At 39.2% G+C, this 13,068-nt stretch overlaps 1 protein-coding gene across 2 annotated transcripts in view; it reads left to right on the plus strand.

The window, feature by feature from the left end:
* POU6F2 (POU class 6 homeobox 2) overlaps positions 1 to 12,675 on the plus strand; it is a 306,477-nt gene extending 293,802 nt beyond the window's left edge. For both annotated transcript variants that reach the window (XM_071736147.1, XM_071736146.1), the window contains 2 exons: positions 8,451 to 8,619; positions 11,966 to 12,675. In XM_071736147.1, the coding sequence (XP_071592248.1) occupies positions 8,451 to 8,619; positions 11,966 to 12,470 (674 nt within the window). In that variant the 3' untranslated portion in view covers positions 12,471 to 12,675. The remainder of the gene's footprint in view (positions 1 to 8,450; positions 8,620 to 11,965) is intronic.
* The last annotated feature ends 393 nt before the right edge of the window (positions 12,676 to 13,068 follow it).

A 13,068-nucleotide genomic window follows, 5' to 3' on the forward strand; every position in this document is an offset into this window, starting at 1 on the left:
TTGGAAATGAGAAGGTTTTGAATGAGTCATTACTATGAACTACATTAGTCAGAATTTGACGGGCAGACAGATCCTCCTGCTTGTTAGGAGGATCTTAGGTTAGGCTGCTTGTTCTTTACTGTTTTGTTGGCTTAGTTGGTGTAGCAAACTGTTTTACAAACCTTGGAGCTACACAAATCCAGAGCAAAAGACCTTTCTTGCCAGGAAAAGGTTGCACAGTTCAAACAAGGAAGAACTGTAGCACGGTGGAGGAGAGAGAATCATGCTGCAATGAAACAACTGAGTTTCAGTGTTAGGATTGTAACAGCTGACCTCCTGAACAGTCCTTTCTTCTAAATCACACAGTTCAGGATGTTTGCTGTTATTCTATCAGTGTTAACTTGATCTTCCCATGGCAAAAACAACAGGTTAAAAGTATACATAAGAAACATTAATAGTTCTTCCAACCCTACAAAACTCTTGAGTGTATTGGATGACCTTGCTCAAAGATTCTCCATGTACATATTTCAAGTAAACAAACACTATAGCTCACACAGCATTGGTAATGAAATATATATGACTGATACAAGCTTATGAAGGGCTTGGAGAAACTGTCAAGCAAGGGAAAATGTTGGAAAATCTCAGTTAGATTATTTCAGAGATTGTTTGCATGGGGAAATTACTAGCAGAGTTACAGTGGTGAAATTGTGCTAGTATTCACACTCCCAGTGTGAATTTATTCTGGAATAAAAATATCTGCATTGGTAGCAGTAAGTACATAAAGCATATAGATACAGATATAATTATAGTGATATAAATATACTGATTTTGCTCTGTCAGTAAATTTTCTCATGTAGACAAGCCATAGGAAGAAGACAAATAAGAGGCTTCATGTTAAAAATACATAAAGTTACTGCTTGTATATGTGGGAAAATTGACTGAAATAGCTAGTGCAGGATAAGTTACTTTTCAATGGCTAGTCCAGAAAAGCCTCCCTGGTGGACATTCTTATTAAAAAAATATTCTAGAAATAGCTATTTAGGGGTACTCTACCCCACAATAGTTATTCCAGTCAATTTCCCCATGTGGATAAGTGCACTGCACAATAAAAACAACATGGAAGAAGCCATTTTAAGTTTATGGGATAAATTCATCAAAAGTTAGGAGATGCTAGAAAAATAGTTTCAACTCTTTCAACTATGTGCAATTCTTCTTTTCGTGTGTTTTATGATAAGAATATATGTTGTGATTAAAATCATGCAATCATTATTATTTTCCTATCCTTTTTTCAGGGCATGCCAAATGGAATTGTTCTAGGGATGCATCAGAATTACTAATGCAACAGGTTGCCTGTTTTCCTAGGATTTGTTTCCTACTGGATTCCCTAAACTCTTCCCCAGTTTGCATATGTGTGAGGAAGGGACCTGTAGAAGGATAAGGTGTGGTCTTGCTTCAGACAGTAGAGAGGTCAGGAGCTGAAGCATTCTGTCCACAACATAATTCCAGCACAATGACAGACAAGTCATTTAAAACAGATTTTTCACAAGTGCTCCCTCAATATCTAGCTTGAGATTCTGGACTTCAATTTACAGAAGAACCTGGTACTCCCAGTTACAGTTTTAAGTGCACTTTCACTGTGGAACTGTATAAAGAACCATTTAAAGACGCAGTCTAAAAAAATCATCTCCTACTTGACCTCGGCTGGGTACCCAAAAGTGCTTTTTTCTTTAATATCTGTCTGCTTGTCTGTGAATGAGAAGGGGAAGACCCTCATCTCGTAGAAACACAAGAAAAGAAATTAAGATTTAAAAAAACAGAAGAGCTCAAGAGGAAATGAATCATAATTGTCTGTAGTGAAGACCTTTAATAGAGGTCTGGGGCCACACACTGAAGAAGTATAAAGGCAATACATCAATCAGTTCCTCTGTAATGAAGAACCATTTGTCCTGTGCAGTGGATGAGGCAGGGGTCTGGGGTAAAAGAACTGGCAGTTTGGGGCTCAAAGACTGTGTTACATTGCTCTGTGGGCTGCTGTAACTCCAGCATTTTGTAGCTTCCAAGTGTTTATTTGTTCAATTCTAAGGGTGTTCTTTTAGCTTAATTTTTTTGCTTGGATAAATTTCAAGGTTGTTACAAAAGCAGAATACTAATGTAGGTCAGTCATACAGTGAGATAATACATTCGTAGTTGGAAACACGAGATCTGTGGGTTGAATGGATGGAGAAACTGATAGGTTGTATTATCATCTTGTTGGTCTCACTTTCAAAGGAATAAGACACTGTGCTCATGGGTTTGGCTGAGAGCAGAGACTGTGAGGTGCAGGAATATCAACTTGGGCAAGATACACTAATGCATGTAGACCTTTTACTTGTTACTCTTAGATTTTAATCCTTCCTCCACCTGTCCTGTTCCTGTCTCAATACTTTCTCACACTGTTCTCCACTCAATCTGTACTCCTTTTGCCTCCTGGATTTTGTCCCTCCTGCATTTTCCCAGCACTCCTTTCTCTGCAGTTCACCATTCTCAATTTCCCTTCCTATTTCAGCTCCCCTCCAACTCCCAGTCACTCTCTGTCTCCAGACCATATCTGTGCCCCTTTTTCGAGATGTTTTGTTCAGGAATTTCTGTACTCCTCTACCTTGCTTTATCACTAGTTCTGCTTCTTTTTCTTGTTTTCTTTCCTCTACCACAGTGATTACTACTCTCTGCACTGACTCTCTCTCCCTCCACTTCAGACTCAAATCCCTGCTCCTTAGTAATCTTCAGGGTTTTTTTCCCTTCCATCATTTATTTTTCTCTCCACTCAAAGTTAATTTTTGCCTTGTTCTGCATCATGCAAATCATGCAGGTGCCACTCCCGCCTCCCTGGAAGCCATCAGAGTATGGAAAGTGGTCACCAAGAATAGAAGAGGGTCAGTCTCTTTCTGTCTTTACTGCCATCCTGGCCCAAAGCAGCTCACAGCCACAACCATAGGAGGGGGAAGGTTCTTCTTTACTTCAACCTTAGGCTGAGGTACCCTTAGTGCAGAGAAATTACACACAGAGGTCTAGCTAATCTCTACTGAGTAGATATGAGCTTTAGAAGCTGACCTGATTGGGTTTGTTGGAGACAGATTTTTACTTGGGATACCAAGAAGCCAATTACTAACACAACAACTATCTCCCTGATGCCTACCAAGGCCATGCTGCAAGTTGTAGGGAAACTGAAACTTCTGAAAGAAAAGAGTTTATTAGAATTTTTTTTTTATTATTATTCCTGGCACAACAACATTGTTTTATTAGCTTCATTCTCAGAAGTACTAGACCTGATATTTATCTTACAATGGCAAATGCCAGGCAAATTTAGCCACAGACAATACCCTGCCTATGTTAATGAATGGCACAGAGCAAATAGTTGAAGCACTTGTCCCTTGTTCTAAACAGAAAAATTAAACAGAATTAAATGGAATGGGAAACTCAAAAGTAAAGGAAAAGCTTTTCATGCAATGATACTGAGGAAGTCATTGTGCTTGGGAATTCATTCATTGGGACTTAGATCTTAAAATCATGCATCTCCTGTAAAAAAGCATGATTATAATTATACAAAAATAAAAAGTTCTGGAATTGTTCTAAATTTATGTATCAGGATTCCTCCAGTCCCTCACTCTGTAAAACCAACAGACTGAGTAGCAAATCAACTCATTTCTGCCATTTACATAGCATTATCACACAGACAAAAGTAGAACAGTCATCTCCATGATCTTTGATGGTCATACAGCATATTACTGACCTCCTGCAGCCAACCATAAGCAGCAGCCAACACTTCATGTGTAAGCCAGCTTGATTCAGCACATAAAAGACAGTGTTCCAGGGCACAAGAGAGCTACTTGCTTGTTTCTAGTAATGTACAAAGAGCCTACGAGAAAGGCAAAACTGTCATCGGTTCAGGAGGGAAAGATCAGACCACCTGTGTGGTGAAACATGAAAAGGCAGACAGGATCCTTTACAGCTTTTTTAATTGTTGTTGATAACACCATGTTTTAGGCAAAGGATCTTGACTGATCTTCACAAATGTGAAAACTGTTTCAGGTGACAAAAAAACGTTTTCATACAACCAGGGAAATAAATAGACAGAAAGTCATCCCTGTTTTGGTCCTTTGTAGAATCCGTTCATTTTCTGGGACCAGATCTTTGAAGGACAGGAACACTGCTTCTTCAAGCCTATGGGCCATAGTTGAACAAAGCTTTCTCAGTGTCCCAGCTGCCACACTGGTAGAAGAGCTTTGTACAACAAGTCTACATTTGAAATCTAATGTCTGCCAAAGTCCATTCTAAGTCGTGTAGTGGGATGAGGCCTGCAATGGGTCAGTGGTCCTGAAAGAAAGCCAGAGGCACAAGGGCACCAAGCAACAACTTGTGGACTCCTGAATATCTCTTTGATTGCTTAACCCCTCGTGAGGCAAGAACATTGCCATTTTCCTCTCCTCATTCGTTCCAAAGCTTCAGTAGAGTCTTCCAGCAGAGTCCCTAGCATCAAGTACCTCAGTAGAGATTCATCATAGTTTAGAAACTGTTGCAGATATAGTAAAGTTCATATAAAACTAGGCATATTCAGCTACCTGATTCTCTTAATCAAATTACTTAGAGCACTATAACTTCTGTAAACAAATAATTATTTGATAATTTATTAATTACTATAGGAAAGGGATCAGAACTGGGCTTTAATAACTTAATTGTTCCACGCTCCTTGTTTTTATTCTGTTTACTTTTCATTGTTGTAATATTTTCTTTATGATTTTCCTTTTTTTCTTTAACATTTTTACTGATACTTTAAAGGTGCATTTCCCTCCTTTTCTTTCCTTCTTTTTTTCTTTTATATTTTTTCCATGTCTTGTTATGTTTTTTATAGATTCTTCCTTTTATCTCATCCTCACATCTTCATCCCTCACCATCAACAACTGTTAGTTCTTAAAAAAAAAATTATGATTGTTTCCAAAAAAAAGAAGACATTTAAAAAAAAGTTCTGCCTAAGTAAGGACTGCAAAATTAATCCCTACTCTTCTTGTCCATTCTATACAGTTTCTTCATATTGTCTAATCCTACCTCTGTTCTCATTTCTCTTTATTCAATTCTATCTCATTGTTCCTCCATTTTTCCATTTAATTTTCCTCTTCTCAGATACATCCTTCTTCTTATTTTTTTAACTTTTCCATGATCATATGTTCTCTTTGTGGAAATCACTGGTTCTCCCTCATGCTCTGAGACTTGTGTCTCCATGAAGTTCCTTTCTTCCTTCCAAATTCATTTAACTGTCATCTGTTACTATAAAATTAAAATGCTTCCCACAAAAAAATTATTCCTCTTTCTTTCCCCTGAGCTTTAGTTCATTTTCCATTAACAATCTTTCTCCTGCCTCTCTTATCCAATTTACTTTCTATTGGACTTCCTCTGCCAGCTATTACTCCTCCTGTCTGACTGGGGAAATCATTCCCATGTAATCCCTCCAATGGCAGACCTTTGCACAACAGAAATCTGCTTTCTCCTCCAGGGTGTACTGATTTCTCTGTAGGAAGTATTTCTCTTAACTATTAAAATCACCTCAAATTTGCACTCACCAACAAACTCATGGGATTTTCAGAAGAATTCAAAAGTGGGACTAGTATTAAATGCTGTTACTGTGGGCAACAACTACTCATTGATATTGGTATTCTTTATTTTCATATTGGCATTGTGCTGCCTTCACTAGGATATCCACTTAATTTAAAAAGCACTGGTTTATTTACAGTCCTCAAGAAGTTGTTATTCCTAATATGTGAAGTGCATGAAACATTCAGCTGTTCTGAGAGCTCAGAACCTATTAACAAGAAGTCCATTATCTATTTTTTCATGGCTGTGTATGTGTTAGTCCACAGATTTCAAGATTATGTATTGATGTCATTTTAGTGACAATAAATCAGTAAATCAGACAGGTTATATGATGATGTCAATAGAGTGGTCTTCATAGTACTATTTGAGTTTTATGGAGCTGACAGAAATCAAAAGACTACTTCTATGGATTTTAAAAGGCTTTGAATCACACCTGAAGCAGAAGGGGTTCTGATTTGATACAAATGTTATCCCTGGAATTCGGAGATAAAGGCTTTAGTGTATTGGTCCACCTCTGTTAGTACTTTCTTCCTCCCAAAGATACTATGTAAGAGTGAAACCTCTTTCTCAACAGATACTCTACTGTATATTACAATCTACTACCATATTCCTGAAGTACACCATAGGGGCTTTTTTCCCTGCACAACTCAAGGAGAGCACAATCTAATTGTTCCCAAGCAGGAACAGTTCCCCTGATACTCACTGTTGCCACAGTGCCATAGCAGAAGGATGCAGCAGAACTTTTCATATTTTCTCTATAATCATGTGCAAACAAAAACCCTCTTAGCTTCCTTACCTCCCTTTTTATTCCTAACAGGAGTTGGGGAGCTCTACAGGTGCCAGTTGCCATAGCATTTGCTGCTTCAAAAGGTCTCTGGGAACACCTATATTGTCCTTTGTCACATCCCTAATAGCCTTAGTCATAGGCCTTAAACTGAAGGAAGGAAAGAGGCGAGGAAGGTTGTCATCTTGGTTCACTTTACACAAGGGGATCTTTGAGGCCATTATCATTTATGATGTTTTGTGCATTTATCTGTTGTGCTTCAAAGGTCAAAAGGGCAGATAAGCATCCAGCTCCGTTTTGTGTCTCAGAGTTGGAGCTGGCATGCAGAAGACTGTCACACCTCTAAAGACAATAACTTTACAAACCTGAGTGGCCTCTGTCACAGTGCCAGCTACTTAAAACCAAAGGACACATCCACTGCACCTGTGTGTGCAGGTGAGCTGAAGCACAGCACTGACAACACAGAAGGGACGATTCTGGGTGTGGAGTTTTGTCAAAACTGGGTCCAGCCTATGTGCACATTGACCTGAATGCAGAGTTCCTGTGGTCCCTGGTTATATGTACAAGTATTTTTAAAATATTATTGCAATGTGTGCTTCTTACACTCAGGGCATAAGTATGTATAGGATTAATTTATATAGCTGAAAAAACTCTCTATAACTGGACTAAAAGTTTATTTTATAGGACATTTCTATTATAAGGGAATTTTACATTGGGTTTATAAACCCCTGACAATAAAAGCTTTGTTACTGACAAGATTTTTAGCTTCAGCAGTACTAGTAGGAGCCACTCCCACATAGGGTTCAGAATAGTAATACAGTCTAGCACCATCCTTGCACAACTGCTTGTATTTACAGAAATTGGTGGGTTATTGTGCTGCAAACTTTTCACCTAAGTCTGAGAAATGAGGTGAAGAACAATAAAGATCCCTTGCTGGGAGAATGGCTTTACTACACGCAGGATTGCACAACACTTTGAAATCTTCCACCATCCCAGTCCCATGCTGTCTCCAACCTGGCAAATGCTTTCATTTAGCCAGGGATCAGTAGCTTGGAGGGGGGGGGGGAGGGAGGAAAGTTCCATTCTCCAGCTGTTGTGTCATTTCCCTTGATAAGTCCTAAATTGACCGAGTTATCCAGCACCAAAGGAGCTTTCCTGTGGTAGACATTCTTTATTATGTGCCCTTTCAGGGACAAAGGCTTCTGTGTCAGTAAACTGTTATGGAGAGGAAGGACAGATTTATTCTCACAGCATCATAAGCATTATCTTCTGCAGGGCTAATGTAAGAGTAAAAAATTGTGCAGCATTACAGTCTGAAACCTAATGGCTGATGTTGCTGCTCCTCCATTATCAGCCTGATGGGAAGCAAAACAAAAAGCTTGAAAGGCTGCTTCTTAGAAGGGCATATTTTAAAAGATGATTTTTAAATTAAGGAGTTTTTAAATGCAGCATTTTTTGGGGAGGTTGTTAATTTGCTGGATTATTTTAGAGATTTGGCTGGTGGTTTGGGTTGGGTATTGTGCAAAAAGGAAGGAAGGTTTGTGAGTCTCCTTATTTGGCATTAATTTGAGATAAAGCAGCAAGTCTTAATTTCAAATTAAAACCCCAAGGAGTTCATGTGTATATTTAGCTCTCTCCACAGGCTGAAAATAGATACATTAACACCAGACTTCCTTCTGTATGTAATAAGAACTGGAATTTGAGGACATGACTTGTTCACCTGGGAGGCATTTTGGAAGGCACAGCTGCCAGAGAGAAGCCCAGACACTGCCTCCACACTCGGTGGGGAGTTGGCCATTTTCAGGAGTTCAGACACAAAGTGTGTCTTTGAAAATCTTTGTCCAGCACCAGGGTACTTTGCAGACTAGTTAGAATTTTAGGTATCTGAGTGCACTTGGTAACACGCCTGACAAGTCAAGCCTGTTTCTGTCTGGGGAAGAGCAGAAAGGGATAAGTATTTTTAAAAATGAACATGAGCATGGTGACAAAAAAAAGCTGGTGTAAGCCTAGCCCACTAATATGTCATGTGAAGCATTGATATGATTAAAAAATATTTCAACAGATCCTCAAACAGCCACTGGAGAGGTGGATGGGGTGAATCTGGAAGAAATCCGAGAATTTGCCAAAGCTTTTAAAATCCGGCGCCTGTCCCTTGGCCTGACACAGACTCAAGTTGGCCAAGCCCTAAGCGCCACTGAAGGCCCAGCCTATAGCCAGTCTGCCATCTGCAGGTAACAAGTTACATCATAAACTCTATTCTTCTCTCTTTCTTCTCAATAATTATTCAGCTTATTGTGAGGAGCATGCTTGTGTTTGAGTCTCATGCCTTTGAGAATGTATTCTCTAATCTGGGACTTAAATTAGCCTATAATGTTGGTATCTGGCAGCTAAAATGTTCTTACCACGTACACACAAAGTAACTTTAGTCTTTTTTTCCCCCTTCTTTCTTTTTTAAACAAGTGAGAAACAATGTTCCTGGCATTGAAACTTAATTCAGTAGACGAGCTGGAAACCCTGCTGATGCTGGATAAGCACCAGCTGACCCTCTTCATACTGTGCCATTTTCTACAGATAGGGTTACTGAACAAATATTTCATGGCTGCATCCCTGCTAAGTTAAAACCTGTATTACTGTGGTTAGCACTTCACATACAGGATGTTAATGATGATTTACCTAGGCAACACAGAAGAGAAAAAATTATCCTTCCTGCTATCTTGCAAACCAGCAGCTCTTCATCTTTTATCACCCAATGTTTACTAAAAGACCAAACAGACAACCTATGTATGCAAAGCAGAAGTAGAAATCATGAGAATGCCCTAATCATGGGAAATGATAATACAGTCTTGACAGAGTTAAAGTAGTTGGAAGCAAACATCGTATATGCATGTATGTGTGTTACAGTAATCCCATGTTTATGCATGAGGTAACAAACACACTTAGGTAACAGCTTTTTCCTCTTGGGCAATGCCTTATAGTCTTTCTCCATCAGTGAAAGCCAAGAAACCAACTCTAAGCTCATTTAAGTGGATTTTGTTCTTGGTGATCCATGAAATGCTCTGTCTTTTTATCTGCTCTTTATACTTTTAATGTATTCCCCATAGAACGGAAGTGTACTTTTCCTGCAGTTTAAGACTAAGGTTATAAATAACATCAGTATGGGGTAGTGAGCTTGCAGCTCACATTTTGCTCAATGATTTTCCATAAAACCCATTGATTGTTGTTAAATACAAAAAGCTCCATAGGATCCTCTCACTTCTATGGTCTCCCCTACTGTTTTTTCTTATAAGATACCTCCCTGTAGAAAATAACCTTTATTCAGTCTATACAAGGATACTACTGCTGAGAAATTTGTTTCAAGACTTGTATATCGTTATACCAGACAACACATACTGCAGGATCAACACTAACAAACAATGCCAATGATATGAATGCTATTGCTCTCTGTTGCTAAGCATTAATTTTTATTTTTTTTTTTTCTTCTCTTTGGTCAATTGGTAAAGAATGCCTAAAACCAGTGGAGTTTTTAGTAACTGCCCCTTTGTTGTGGCCTTAAGTTGTTAACATTCTATACTACATTCTATAGTAAAATGCAGTTTCCTTTGCTTTTGTCTAGTTTGCTGTCTTCTCATTTCCTCCATCTACCTCACACCTGAGAAACCACTGGGGATGGCTTGAATTTTACTAAGAGAAATGGTTCCCCAGTAAGCAATAATCATGAAAGCCCCAATAAAGATGAAGTTGGAATACAGACATGGCTTATAAAAGCCCAGACGGAGGAGACCTATTACAGAGGGCTCCTTAGAAAAGCAAATTTATTTGAACATGAGGACTGGGTGCAGAAGCCGGTTCCAAATACTTGCAAGGTTATAGGTTCTTTAGTTTCTCCATTCCTTATAGATGGATATCACTTTGCCATGTAAAAAACTGCCATGACTTTCTTAAGCACCAAGACAAGTTGCTTCACTGGCAGTATGCTGTTCATCAGAAACAATAGGTTTAACTTATCTTTTAATGGTAACAAAGGAGATTCAGTATGAGCTCCAGGGTAATGGAAAGGGCAGTAAAGTAAACAAGTTGAACGACGAACTCAGACAAAGACACAGAGTCTTCCAGTGCCCTGTGCAGGTCAGACCAGCAATATACCACCTTGCTGGTATGTTCACTGTGCAAATAATGGCATTTTCTTAACTTGAGACAAGATGTTCTAAAACATACACTTCATCCTGAAATATCACTGGACACCAAAGAAGGACCTTGCAGTCAATACCATACTAGGACCCCAGGCACCAGCTACAAATTCTTTGGGGCGTTATTATCTGAAATTATTCCTTGTCTTATTCTTTGTTTGTGAGAAATGCTGTTTCTTGCTGGAACATTTTCTGCAGCTGCCGTGTGCTGAATAGAGACACTAAAACCTGTCAACTCTGGTCACCGAGTCGCTTTGCACAAAGGCATTGATTTGGTGGGTCTCATCTCCAGAGCACGCCGTGATTAGCGGCGGTGGCAGCAGTGGTGCTTCAGCACTGGGGGGGCTGGAGAGTGCAGCAGCACCACACGATAATTGTTGCCTTTCTGCAATGTTCACTACCTGAGTGTGTGGGGTGGATGCAGGTGAAGTGGGGAAATATGAACAGGTGACATCAGAGGAGTCGGGTTAAGATTTTTTTTTTTTTTTAAATGCGTAGAAAGAGAGGATGAACTTGGTAAATGAAAGAAACAAGTAATTATAAGACTTGAAATGTGAACTCAGCTCTTCTGCTTGTTTTTGAAAGGATTAAAGCTTTGTGTGGCTGCTTTTCCAGATGTTTTATAATACTTGTAAAATCTGGTTTGGCAAAAGAGTTTTGATGGCAAAATGATATACAGAAGACCTCATTTGCAGGAAATGATATCATTCTGGTACAGTTTGCAGAAATCCCACAATAAACCCAGCTTGGTGCCACAGCATATTAGTAGACTATTATGCTGGGTTTCATCTGGAAAACATGAGTCTGTCTTTGCACATTGTGGGGGCAGTCAAGATAATTGCAAAGTGTCCAGCTGCTTCAGCTGAACACCACCGTAGCTATGGGAATCTTTTTCCGACCCAGAAAAGGGATAAAGTGTTAACTTGCAAACAGTGAAAATTGCTGAAAAATGAAAGGAAAGGAAACCTGATATTCAGAGGCTAGTAACTGCCATTGGTTTGTATTATTAAACCTGTGGTGCTTGGACAACATGGGCTGGGAAGAGAAACAAAAGGCTTAATCGCAAAGATGAGATGATAAAGAGCAATTGCCTTTGATGTCATTTCCTGTAATTAGACTTAGCCTTAAGGGGTTTGAAGATTGTCAGAAATACAAAAATGCAAATCATAACCTGTATTATTTAGTGTACCTAGAATTTTGTTGAAGTGTTCTTTTTGTGTTAGCTTATATATCTAGCTATATATATATATATATATTTATAGATATACCTATCTGATAGCTTTTGTAATCCATTGTAAATTACCTCTGCCAGTCAATTAGTCAGGCAGGCAGGAAGTCCCACCCTGGCAGAGCATCAGTGTAAGACTCTTCTTTCTCAATTTTCCCTCAGACACACCATCCTGAGAAGCCACTTTTTCCTACCACAGGAAGCCCAAGAGAACACTATAGCTAGCAGTCTGACAGCCAAACTGAACCCTGGCCTTTTGTATCCTGCCAGGTTTGAAAAGCTGGACATCACCCCTAAAAGTGCCCAGAAGATAAAGCCGGTGCTTGAGCGGTGGATGGCTGAGGCTGAGGCCCGCCATCGAGCAGGGATGCAGAACCTTACTGAGTTTATCGGAAGCGAACCATCCAAAAAGCGCAAGAGGCGCACCTCATTCACGCCACAAGCCCTTGAGATCTTGAATGCCCACTTTGAGAAGAACACGCACCCCTCTGGGCAAGAAATGACAGAGATTGCAGAGAAACTGAACTATGACCGGGAAGTAGTTAGAGTTTGGTTCTGCAATAAGAGGCAAGCACTGAAGAACACAATCAAACGCTTGAAACAGCACGAGCCCGCCACGGCAGTTCCCATGGAGCCTTTAACAGACCCTCTGGAAGAGAACTCCTAAAAACAAAGCAAAACAAAACCAAACCACACACAAAATATCCCCACACCAACAGAAACGTAACCGTTCGAACTCTGAAAATACTTGTTCATCACCCTTGTAAGTAAAAGACTGAGAAAACTACGAGAAGGACAGAACAGTTTATAAATGTCCGTGGGTTTTCCTATTTAAAAAAAAAAAAAAAAACAAAACAAAAAAAAATACACAACACTTGGTGTGTGTGTGTGTGTTGTAGAATTAGTTCCCCCCTGCCCCCCCTCAAAAAAAAGAAAGAAAAAGCCAGTTTTTTTTTAAATGGACTTAAAGTAAACCAAATAACTGCTTACTTTTTTTCTGTATATTATGGAAATGTGAACACGTTTTAAGGAAAAACAAAACAAACAAACAAACAAAAACAAAACAAAAAAACCACAAAAAAAAACCAAAAAAAGAAAGAAAAAATGAAAAAAAAACTTTTATCAGTTTAAAAGCGAATACAAGCCTGCCACCTGGAGGAGTGATTGTAGCCTTTCAGGTATCAAGTGCTGATTCACTATGAAAACTATTAACCAAAGTCAGAAACATGGCATTGCAAACTAGATTGTTAGTCTACTCTTTTATG

This window comes from Heliangelus exortis, chromosome 2 (genome assembly GCF_036169615.1).
Source record: "Heliangelus exortis chromosome 2, bHelExo1.hap1, whole genome shotgun sequence".
Classification (NCBI taxonomy): domain Eukaryota; kingdom Metazoa; phylum Chordata; class Aves; order Apodiformes; family Trochilidae; genus Heliangelus; species Heliangelus exortis.